General features: G+C 41.4%; 1 protein-coding gene across 2 annotated transcripts in view; it reads right to left on the bottom strand.

The window, feature by feature from the left end:
* The window catches only part of trim44 (tripartite motif containing 44), a 50,377-nt gene extending 43,400 nt beyond the window's left edge, over positions 1-6,977 (bottom strand). The window contains exons 1-2 of one of the 2 annotated variants that reach the window (XM_026919909.3): positions 6,863-6,977; positions 1,865-2,436 (exon numbers count right to left, since the gene is read on the bottom strand). In XM_026919909.3, coding sequence (XP_026775710.1) covers positions 1,865-2,377 — 513 coding nt within the window. In that variant the 5' untranslated portion in view covers positions 2,378-2,436; positions 6,863-6,977. Of the gene's footprint in view, positions 1-1,864; positions 2,437-6,738 lie in introns of both variants that reach the window. The other variant, XM_026919908.3, reaches the window with a different exon arrangement.
* Between the last annotated feature and the right edge of the window lie 5,165 nt (positions 6,978-12,142).

Here is a 12,142-nt window from a genome sequence, read left to right as displayed (position 1 = left end):
GAAAGACCAGGTGATGTCAATCTCAAAGGTTTTAAATGCCCAGACTCATCTGACCTTGCCCCAACAATCAGCACCATGGGTTCTTCTAAGCGGTTGTCTAGAAAACTGAAACTGAAAATAGTTGACGCTCACAAAGCAGGACAAGGCTATAAGAAGATAGCAAAGCGTTTTCAGATGCCAATATCCTCTGTTCTGAATGTAATTAAGAAATGGCAGTCATCAGGTACAGTGGAAGTTAAAGCAAGATCTGGAAGACCAAGAAAAATATCAGACAGTCAAAACCCAAAGCAAGTCAAAAGTCATTTGACTGCACGATCCCTCCAGAAAGATCTGGCAGACACTGGAGTTGTGGTACACTATTCCACTATAAAGAGATAGTTGTACAAATATGGTCTTCATGGAAGAGTCATCAGAAGAAAACCTCTTCTACGTCTTCACCACAAAAATCAGCGTTTGAAGTTTGCAAATGAACATACAGATGCATTTTGGAAACAAGTTCTGTGGACCGATGAGGTTAAAATAGAACTTTTTGGCCGGAATGAGCAAAGGTACGTTTGGAGAAGAAAGGGCACAGAATTTAATGAAAAGAACCTCTGTCCAACTGTTGAGCATGGGGGTGGATCAATCATGCTTTGGGGTTGTATTGCAGCCAGTGGCACAGGGAACATTTCACGAGTAGAAGGAAAAATGGATTCAATAAAATTTCAGCAAATTTTGGACGGTAACTTGATGCCATCTGTGAAAAAGCTGAAGTTAAAGAGAGGATGGCTTCTACAAATGGATAATGATCCTAAACACACCTCAAAATCCACGGTGGATTACATCAAGAGGCGTAAACTGAAGGTTTTGCCATGGCCTTCACAATCTCCTGACCTCAACATAATTGAAAATCTATGGATAGACCTTAAAAGAGCAGTGCGTGACAGACAGCCCAGAAATCTCAAAGAACTGGAAGACTTTTGTAAGGAAGAATGGGCAAAGATACCTCAAAAAAGAATTGAAAGACTCTTGGCTGGCTACAAAAAGCGTTTACAAGCTGTGATACTTGCCAAAGGGGGTAGTACAAGATATTAACTCTGCAGGGTGCCCAAACTTTTGCAGACGCCATTTTTTTGTTTTCTGTTATTTTGAAAGTGCAAATGATGGAAATAAAATCTAACTTTTTTTGACATATTATAAGAATGTCTAATCTGTAATTTGATGCCTTTTGGAGATTTTTCCATCTTTCCTTGGCTTCTTTATGCACATTAATACAAATTTTTACCTGGGGTGCCCAAACTTTCGATCCCAACTGTAGTGAGCAGAACGTCCACATTTTCCATACCGCTTATCCTGCACAGGGTCGTGGGGGAGCCTGGAGCCTATCCCAGGGCACAAGCCGGGGGACACCCTGGATGGGGTGCCAACCCATCGCAGGGCACAATCTCACACACACTCATTCACGCACTACGGACAATTTGGAAATGCCAATCAGCATAGAATGCCTGTCTTTGGACTGGGTAGGAAACCGGAGTAACTGGAGGAAACCCCTGAAGCACGGGGAGAACATGCAAACTCCAAGCACAGTGACCAGAACACCATTTTGGAATTTTTCATAACTGTGTGGAAAAGGCTTACGGAAAAAAAGGAAAATATTCTAGCATGAAGACAAGTTTTATGAATTTTTTACAAGAATGGAGAATTATAGCTAATATCAGAGGAAAGAAAACATTACTGTGGGTAAATAAATAAAAAATCTCAAAATTAAATTTTATGATAAAATCATTATTTTGCAAACCCATTACCATTCAAAGTATTAATCTTTCAAGTAATTAAAATTTCATTTTTAGAGAATATGACGGCAGTGTCATACACTGACACTCACCTTCTGCCACATGTAGGCTTCCCGGAGTGTGATGATCTCATGTTCTCGGTGATCTCCCTGTACAGCACACAGCACACACACAATCTTTTCATCCTGTTTGCAGTACAACGAGCCCTCCTCTCCATGATCCTTACATCTCAGTCTTTCTACTGTCACTGTGTCTCTCTTTCCTGATTCACACACACTCTGCTCCTTGTCCTGCTCCTCCATCCCTTCACCTCCACCCCCAGCAGCCTTGGCCTCCTCCAGCCGGTTTTCATGTGCCTCGGGTTGAGCATTGATGTGTGCGTTGGCATTTACTCCAGGTTCTGGGGGGGTGTAGGGCTGAATTGGATGTCTGGTGCTGCGTGTGTGTTTTTCGGCGTGGACCACGCAGAAGGCAAAGCGGCAAATCACACACATTTGCGTAGCCGGCTGCGGTTCATCTGGTTCACACGCGTCACATGTGCCGTCCATCTGGGGCAGGTCATCTTCATCATTGCATCTATCCCAGCATGCTCCTGGAGGGTTCATATTGGAGAAAGGAAAAAGGAGGGGCAGTCTAGCAAAAGAGAGAGTGGTCCCAGGGAAGCCTAGAGGAAGAAAAGAGAAGTTTAATAATAGCCACAGCTCAGGGGACTTTGGTAAACACACACAGAACAAATGTACTTTACTCAGCTTTCCACAGCTGAGCCCAAGCTCACTGCACTAAATCACTCTCTGACTGTTCCCTCCTACTCTACTAACAGAAACACAGAGACTGAAACTCTAAACAAAGCCTGAAGTTCCAAGATCATCCAACCTGCAGCTCTAATAGTGCTGTAGTCAAGTTAGTTACCTGCAAGTCAGCAGCACTGAAGTCCAAGCTGAGTCTAAAGTCCCTAAGCTACTACACTAATCAAGACAAAACGGGGCTGGGCAGTGGAGGGGCTAAAGGGCATGTAGTCACAACCATATTTTACTCTTGTTAACTTAAAGAAATTGTACAGCAGGTTGAAGAAGTGTACAGTATTACTATTCACTGGTGAAGACATAATATTTAATATAGTTTATTTACACATAGAGCTTGCAAAATTCACTAAGTAACAGTCCAAGTGAAAGTCTCATAAGCTAAAGTCTAAGTGGAGTTTTAAGTCCATGTCAGTGAGTTTAGAGTGCTAAGTGTAGTGAGGACCTTGCAAAAGTGGTGTAAGAGTTTGGTTAAGAACATCCCAAGTACAACATAATGTACTACAAGGTTCTAATGGTATGGCGTGATGAGGTCTGACATGAAACAGAGGACTATTACCACCCCAAAGAGGATTATTTTCCAATACCAGCATGACTCAAAGTATGTTATTCATCTTATACCACAGTTATTTGCCAACAATTACACTTTTTAGTTTATTAATGAATGATATGTCATGCTTTTTTACCATTTATAGTTTACCTTTAATGTTACTGAACCACCAACAGACAGGTAAGCGTCTATTTTCACCTATGTTATAGCAGCTATAAACAGACGTTCCATCACCAGCCTCTCTTTTTTTCCTTTCTTGAGAGCCACTGTTCCTCTGAATTGAGAGAAACCAGCTGAGGTGGTCTGGACACATTACAAGATTATATCTCACAGCTTGCTTAAGCTAGGAGGAGCAGAAATGTGTGGCTGGGGATAGAGAAGACTGGAATGATCTTCTCAGCTTGATGCCACTGCAATCCCCACCAGAAAACGAGGAAGATGGATGGATGGATGGATGGATAGATAAATAAATGGATGGATAGATGGAGGCAGGGAGGAAAGGAAGCAAGTAAATAAGACCAAAAAATGCAGCTTGTCATGGCCCTGAGAAACTGAAAAGTGAAAAGTCTTCTTTCCAGAAGACTCTCCCATGGCATAAGCACCAACACCAGAGACTCCTTCCATAAACATTAAATAAATATCTCATCCAAATTGCTTCACCATATCAACGATTATACGTTTTTCTTTCTGACTGATCAGATTTGAGAATTCAACAGAGCACTGGTATAAATATCATTTTTAGATTCTGCCTCATTTGTTGCTGTTGTGGTGTTGGTTTGTGTTTAACACATTTCAACCTGGATTTAAGGGCACTGGCTGTTTTGGTTTGTAGTCGTAATATGCTTTCACCAGTGAATAGTGAATAGTGAGTACACACTCAATCATCAGTCTCCAACACATCAGATAGTATATTATAATGCTAACAAATTACACGATAATAAACTGTAAAAATGCTATGGCAAAAGTTTAACAATAAAAATGTTAGTCTACGATTAAAATTGGCCAATGATAATTAACTATTGATATGAAAACAAAGTTTATGGTGTGACATTCTACCAAGTACGTATTACTGTGCTTTGTGAATGTTCACTCTTTAAACTCAGAAGACACTCTGGCAGCTTCAGACGTACATCACTGGCTTTTGTAGCTGCACTTCTTACATATTAGTTTAACTGTATTTATGAATAATTCATAATAGTTACTAAATCATATGCTTTAAAATGATATGGGTAATATGGTGGGAGTTTAAGGGGTTAAAACCCTCAGTATCATCTCCAAAGTCTAATGTTCTGTCCCAGATGTTGTACTTGTGGTCTCATGGTAGTCATTTTGGTTTGCCCATAAGGTTGTAGGATGTCTCCTTTCTCATGCAGGGTTTCAAAAGGGTCCCCTCTGTGCACGCTTATGGAGAAGCTCACATCAAAGAGCACTCTGCAGCGGCCTCTGACCCCAAACCCTTGCGATTATGTTCAAGGTCCGATCAAAGCAGACAGATTTGATAAGAATGGAGAACAGCAAGGTGAATGAAACAAGAGAAAAAGATAAAGTCTTTCAGTTTCATTATTAATTTAACTTGTCGTTAAGTAGCATCAGAGTCAAACAAACTCAGCAAAACAATTGATTAAACTGAGTACCCATACTTATATCTGTAGCCGACCGAAACATAATTTTAAATGGAAATACTGCATGCAATTAGGTCTTTTCACCTCTGAATATCACTGGAATTTGTCAGTGTGGATTTTCTGCAAATTCTGTTTTGGTGAATTGACAACATGATTATGAAACTCATTTGTCTCAGAATGGAAAAGTTTTCTCTAGTCTCCTTGCAATTAATTTTTTCTAATTATTTTCTGTTTGGAGCCCGTAGAAACAATCAGCAGAAGCGTTTGAGTAAAGACAGTGAACACAACAAGCAGCATTCAGGAATTTAATAAACTCTTGAGGACTATCCCAGATGTTTCCTTTTACTCTCACTCTTAAAGAAAAGCTGTTTTTTTTTTACTGACAAAAACAACTGTTTTTGCACATTACTGATAAACATATATGTGACTATTTCAAAATGCTATATAGACAGCCATCTAAAATTCAAGAGTTCAAAAACTACATTCAAGTAGCTACAAAAACAATAGAGACAGACAAATTCAGCTTTTTCCATTTTGGCTTCACCTAATCTCATGAGAAATTTAGACCAATTCAAAAAATGGTATGAATGTTAACTCTGCCCCTAACAGCAACCTACCATAAGCTTTCTTAACACAAACAGCTGCATTTTCATACAACTTACATCTTGTGATTTGTTACGTGCAAGCATGAACCTGGACGGATACTGAAGCGCTGGATATCTGATAGCTGATATATGATACTGATCTGATATGGACGTCCTCTAATAACCGAGCCTACAAGAGCCTGCGGGTTTGCTATTAGGAGATATGTCTGGGACATGTTGGTGATGTGCTCATCTGCAAGATCTGTGTCATGCCAGTCAGTACCACACATGTTCATCTCATCTGCAAGATCTGTGTCATGCCAGTCAGTACCACACATGTTCATAAGATCAGTGGACTGATTTCTGGCCAGGATCAGCTCAGATTCTGATCGTACTTTACAGGCTCACAATAATCATGTGTCCTTATTAGGACATTTGGTAAAACTCTCCATCACTTTCAGTAACCACTTTATCCTGGTCAGTCTGCAGTGGATCCGGAGCCGATCCTGGGAGATCTGGTCCTTTCACATATGCTCACACACACACACACACACACACACACACACACACACACAAAACAGCCCTTCCTGCAAGTGTCCAGTTTCAGGTTCTGACCTTCCGACGCCACTCAGTCCTTCCTTTCTGTCCCTCTGCAGGACAACAGATTCAGAAAAGAGACATGCTGCTTCACCCTACTTATTCCCATGAACACCCCCCCTCAATCCCTCAATCCCTCTTACTCTCTCTCTCTCTCTCTCTCACACACACACACACACACACACATGCATGCATACACAGAGTGAGACATAATCCTGTCCTTTTAATACCCTGCAACATAAATGTCCAGGCCCAACACATACCTACACTCACACACACACACACATGCATGCACACACAGAGTGAGACATAATCCTGTCCTTTTAATACCCTGCAACATAAATGCCCAGGCCCAACACACACCTACACTCACACACACACACACACACACACACATGCATGCATACACAGAGTGAGACAATCCTGTCCTTTTAATACCCTGCAACATAAATGCCCAGGCCCAACACACACCTACACTCACACACACACACACACACACATGCATGCAAGCATACACAGAGTGAGACATAATCCTGTCCTTTTAATACCCTGCAACATAAATGTCCAGGCCCAACACACACCTACACTCACACACACACACACACACACACACACACACACATGCATGCATACACAGAGTGAGACATAATCCTGTCCTTTTAATACACTGCAACATAAATGTCCAGGCCCAACACACACCTACACTCACACACACACCTACACACACACAGACACACACACCTACACACACACACACACACACACAGGCGCGCGCACAGCACTCTCATCTGCAGCTGGCTGTGTGTAAATTACCTCTAATCCTGTGAGCCCGCTGTGGGACTGAAATAGCTACAGCCTCGGTTCTCGGTCTTTTTATTTCTCTCAGTCGGTGACTGTCTCAGCAGTTGAACTGAAGCTAACACTTCCTTAGCATTACCTGTGCGTCCTCCTGCTCCGGCCTGATTTGCTTTCACTTTCCCGCTGAGCTAACTAAAGCCGCTCCACTTCCGTGTTTTGCTCGGGGTTTTTTTTACACTTCCTGTTTCTGGCGCGACAGACAGGCGACAGAAAGACAGAGCGAGAGACATGCTCATACTGCAGAGGGAGTGAGAGAGCAAGACATGCTCTGACTACAGAGAGAGAGAGAGAGACAGAGAGAGAGAGAGAGAGAGAGAGAGGTGCTGGTAGCGACAACGAAACGGGATTTGCAAGCTTGGCAAAAACAAACAAACAAACAAATAACAACAACAACAAAAACAACTAAGGAGCGATTCCATTTTTCCCCTTTAAGAGCTCTTCATTGACTGCAACCAAATAGTGACTGTTTTTAACTCTGGGTAAAATGATGTCATTTTGAGACCAGAGGAGAAAATTTAGTTCAATGTAAAGAATAAAACCACTTAAAATAATACAATATCAAAAAAAAAAAAAGAAAAAAAAGAGAAATATATACACACACACACACACACACACACACACACACACACACACACACATATATATATATATATATATATATATATATATATATATATATATATATATATATATATATAACCACTTTATTCTAGTAACCACTTTAATCAGTAACCACTTTATTCTAGTTACGGTTGTTTTGGAGCTGAAGCCAATCCAAAGAACACTGGGCGGGAGCTGGAATACACCCTGAATGGGTGTAGTCCATCGCAGGGCACCATATACACACCCATTCAGACACTTATTCACACCTAGGGGCAATTTAGCATTGCCAGTCCATTTATTGACATGTTTTTGATAGGGGGCAGGAAACTGGAGAACCTGGAGGACATGGACACAGAGAGAACATGTACTCCACACAGACAGGAACCCAAAGCTGTGAAGTGGCAGGGCTACCTGGTGCACCACAATCCTGCCTTTGTAATAACTATTATCATATTATAATAAGTATATATGATTATTATATGTATACTTTGTCTTAACAGTAGAACTTACTATGTTATAGTACTATCAGATATCACTTGTCATCATTGTCCTTTTAAGTAAATTTGTACTCCAAAATATTAGCAAAAAATTTTTTATTTATTTATTTATTTATTTTTTTTGCACATTGGTAACCATGTATAACAGTGTACCCTACTACAAAGCTCACACAAACGCGTGGACACACACACACACACACACACACACAGAAAACAACTGACCCACTAAAAGCAGCTCAACAGCTCTTTTCCACTATAAACTGTTGCTGACATTAGAGGTACCATAAAGCTGAATCAATATACGTTTGTGATTGAGAGAGGGAGAGTGTGTCAGCCCAGAGGAGACAGAGATGAATGATGGACAACAGGTCATACCATCAGCCTGAGATCAAAGTAGCCTTGATGCTCAGCATGTCACTGATCACAGTTGTGCTTTGAAACTGCCTGAATCCCAGAAGAGCAGGAGGGGTATCAATACATCAATACACTTTAGGTTATTGCACTTTTATAAATCATTATCTGGTAATATTTCAACATAGCCAAGTCCCTTTTCCCTCAGAAAGTGTGCCATAGTCAACCTATGTGTAGCATTTCACCAGCAGTCGTAACTAATTCTCAGCTTCTGTCCTTGCAAGATGGATTCATTAAGAGCTCTCCCTGTCTCCCTCCCCCTTAAGTGCCTCCCACATGCCAGTCTTTTCATATTACACAAAAGCAACCATACTAAGTGTTTGACACCAAAGCTGCTTTTATATAACCACTCTGAACACACACTTTGCACTTTAGCATGACTCACATATTCATATTCGGGGGTACAGCGTATGAGAGAAGTGTTGGAACACAACACTTCATCCTTATTGCGTTTTTAGAATAGTATAGCTTAAATGACATGACTTTGATTTGAGGTCAGACTGCTTCAGGACCTGTCATGGATAAATAAGTGTTTTGACCAGTCATACTGCAGCCAAGGCTGTCTAATGTCTTCCATTGTTTAGGAGAACTGCTATAAAACATCTGCTGCCCTGCCAGATGAGTTGTCCTCAGTGAGGCTAAACATGGACAGGCTCACCTGAAGAGACTTGTGCAAGGTGGAGACAGCTGCATGTCGCTCTGCCTCATCCCATCTTGAGTTCGAGCCCTATGCTGGGTGCCAACTCCAGCCACTGGGGGTGAACAGGCTAGTGCACTCTCAGTGCCGGTCCCAAGTCTGGACAAAGGGGGAAGGTTGTGTTGGGAAGGGCATCTGGCGTAAAACCTGCGCCAAATCAACATGCAGACAATGGAAGGTGATCTGCTGTGGCGACCCCTAACGGGAGCTGCCGAAAGAACATTTACAAGGGGCTAGATGGACTGCCCTTAAATCTAGATGGTTGATGTGTTCTGATTTTACTCCAGGGGCCACCCTGGTGCACTGTTGCACCACAGTGCTCCTCAAAACTGTATGGCAAGTATCTGTGGTGATTATTTTTCTCTGTTAGGCCATGCTCCCAAACAGACCCAGTCAGCGCCTACAGCAAGAGCCGGTTCCCCTCTTACTAAGACAAGGGCATGCCTCTGTTTGTGGTGTTTGGGTTCCAGCCACGGGATGATAAAAGCTCACGGCTCCAGCATTCCTAGGGGGATTACTGCTATGGCTGCCATGTTCAATGTTGGGATCCTCGACAGGAGCTGGTCCTGCACATAGCGACCTGGCTGAATCTGAATGTCAAGCACACTTTGGCTAGGATTCTCAGTGACATTAGTTTCACACAGATTTTGTGTGGCCTGTTCTAGTGTTAAGGAGCTCTTTTCTGAGTTCACCATGATATAAAGCACCACAATGTGTGCAATTAAGGTGTATGTATCCTAAATGGCCTTCTCCTTGGTGGGGGCACATGGGAGCCAGTCATCTGTTTTTTTTTGGCAGTATCCTGGTGCCTCTGGCCTTCAGGCAATACAATGCCACTTGCATAAACCTGTGGCACTAGAAAGAGGCTGAATTGCAGAACTTGTAGAATTTGAATGCCTATCCTTTGAAGGCAAATTTCAAAAAGCATCAGTGCTCTTGAGAGAATGCTGAGAGGATATGAAAACAGATTGTGTGCAAGTCCACAGACAGGACTGGTGCATGTCTGTGATGCATATCCACAGACATTGATTGACATGATTTTATGACATAAATTATATTTGATAAATTGAATTGAATGAAAGTAATTATGTCGAGTAGAACATTTTGTTTTGATCCATGGGGTCTACCTTTTTTTTTCGATCACTCCTCTGTCCAAGAGAGAATTAATTCTTTGGCCCACTGATTCGATGTAGTCGCTGCCTAAGGATCAGTGTTTTAATCTGTAAATTTTGCGATGTTTTCCCACTGCCAGCCCCTGCCCTTCATTGGTGTGCTGTGCAGGACCCATTAGTGAAGGGGGCTTGTTGAGGGTCTGCCCTACAATATGGATGGGGCATAACTCTTCCTGCCTAATGCTTGTGTGAGGCTTTTGTGGGTGTTGGAAAACAGAATCGGGTTGCAGTGGCCTAAAAGTTTTGCATGAATGGTCCATTTCCTCATGCTGCTTTCTTGATTCTGAGACATGTGGTCTCCTTTCCTGGGCCTCTTTGGACAGGTCCAAAAAGCACATGCCACAGAGGGCAGATTACACAGGGTTGATTTGCAGCAGAGTGGATTGTGCTAAACACATGTATCACCATGTGGAAAGCAGGTTGGAAGAGAGTCACTCTATATAATGGCTTAGGAGTTACACTACTAGGTGAGAGGTTTCAATCAGCTCTCCTACAGGGTGATTAACTTCTGCAATTGTGACTATTCATTGGACTATAAGTAGGGCTTGGTTGTTGGAAATTAGTCTCTGAGCTCTCTGAGCTCTCTGGGTTTCATCTCCTGAATCAGTGATTTCAGCTGAGCCATGGTAGTGTACATGTGGGCTGACATATGTAAAAGAGAACAAGAAGAATGGTGGAAAATGGATGATTGACAGTGGTATTTTATTGCAAATGTATGCAAATGTATGCAAAAGTTATCCAGGTGATTCTCACTACCCCTGGCAATTAGGAGGGGTGAAATATAACAATTATCGCTATAAAATACAGGAAGACCTTAATAATAAAATTAATTGAAAACATTAACAAGAAACATTCACACAATACCAGAATGAAATATCCACAATATCAGAATGAAAGTGAACATGGCTTAACTACTGAATGTAATTTTGTAGTGATCAGAATGAGGGAATTTACAGGAATTTTGTCTCTAAATTTCTAAATTTCTAAACCACTCCAAATGAGGAGTAACATAAATTTCAGTCTAATGGAACATGGTTATAAATATGCATATATTCATAGCACAAAACTGTGATATGTAAACACTGATCTGGGCTTGAACAGCAGCAAACACAATGACTGTTTGTTTCAGCTCAAGCTGGTAGGTATAAGATTAAATTTTGTCTTATGTGAAAGACCAATTTGCAAAATGTATTTATATTTTCTCATAATGCCACAGACGGCTGAGAGCCAAATGGTGCAGTATGCCACTGCAGTGTAGCTGGCCAATATTAGACATGACTTGGCTCTCGTCCTTAAACATAATTTAAAAGAGAAGCAAATGGTCCTCTGAGACTGAGATATAAACCCTCACTTCAGATGAAAGAGTTTAAAAGTGTAACTGAAGGATGGCCTCACTCAGCATGGAGCCTGTGTGGTCTTTGGGAAATTAATAAGATGTAATAATTCTTGGTGAGAAGAATTTCAAAGAATGAATTTTTAAATGCAGAAACGATGCATTCATGTCCTTTATGTCCACGGACATTTGTTTCCACATTGAGACAAGAATCAAATAACTATTTTTAGTTTTTATGAGAAAAGTTTTAAGAGAAAAGGGCAAATAAATCCTCTTATCATTAATAACTGCAATGATCAAAGCAAGTTGCTTGGTGAACGGGTTTAAAATGCCCTTCAGGGATCCATTTAAGATGAGCTCCAAGTCAAGTGCTTCAGCCAAATAAAAAAAAAACCTCCAATCAGAGAAATTGAATTTTTTCCAGATTCCTCCCACTGTCTCTGCCTGAGAGATGGTTCAGACATAGGGACAGTGAAGTGCTGTGGGCTGTGGACTCGTTGCTGGGCTCAGATGAACGAGCACAGGGACAGATAAAGTATTCAGGATTCTGGCACACAGCCGTTTCAGCTAGTTTAAACACTCCTGGCATTATCAGCTCATACATACAGCACCACTTCTGCTGTTACTGTGGTTACAATGTCCTGCT

The sequence above is a fragment of the Pangasianodon hypophthalmus genome, chromosome 9 (genome assembly GCF_027358585.1).
Source record: "Pangasianodon hypophthalmus isolate fPanHyp1 chromosome 9, fPanHyp1.pri, whole genome shotgun sequence".
Classification (NCBI taxonomy): Eukaryota; Metazoa; Chordata; class Actinopteri; order Siluriformes; family Pangasiidae; genus Pangasianodon; species Pangasianodon hypophthalmus.
The sequence above is the reverse complement of the archived record's forward strand: the minus strand, read 5'-3'. Positions and strand labels throughout refer to the sequence as shown.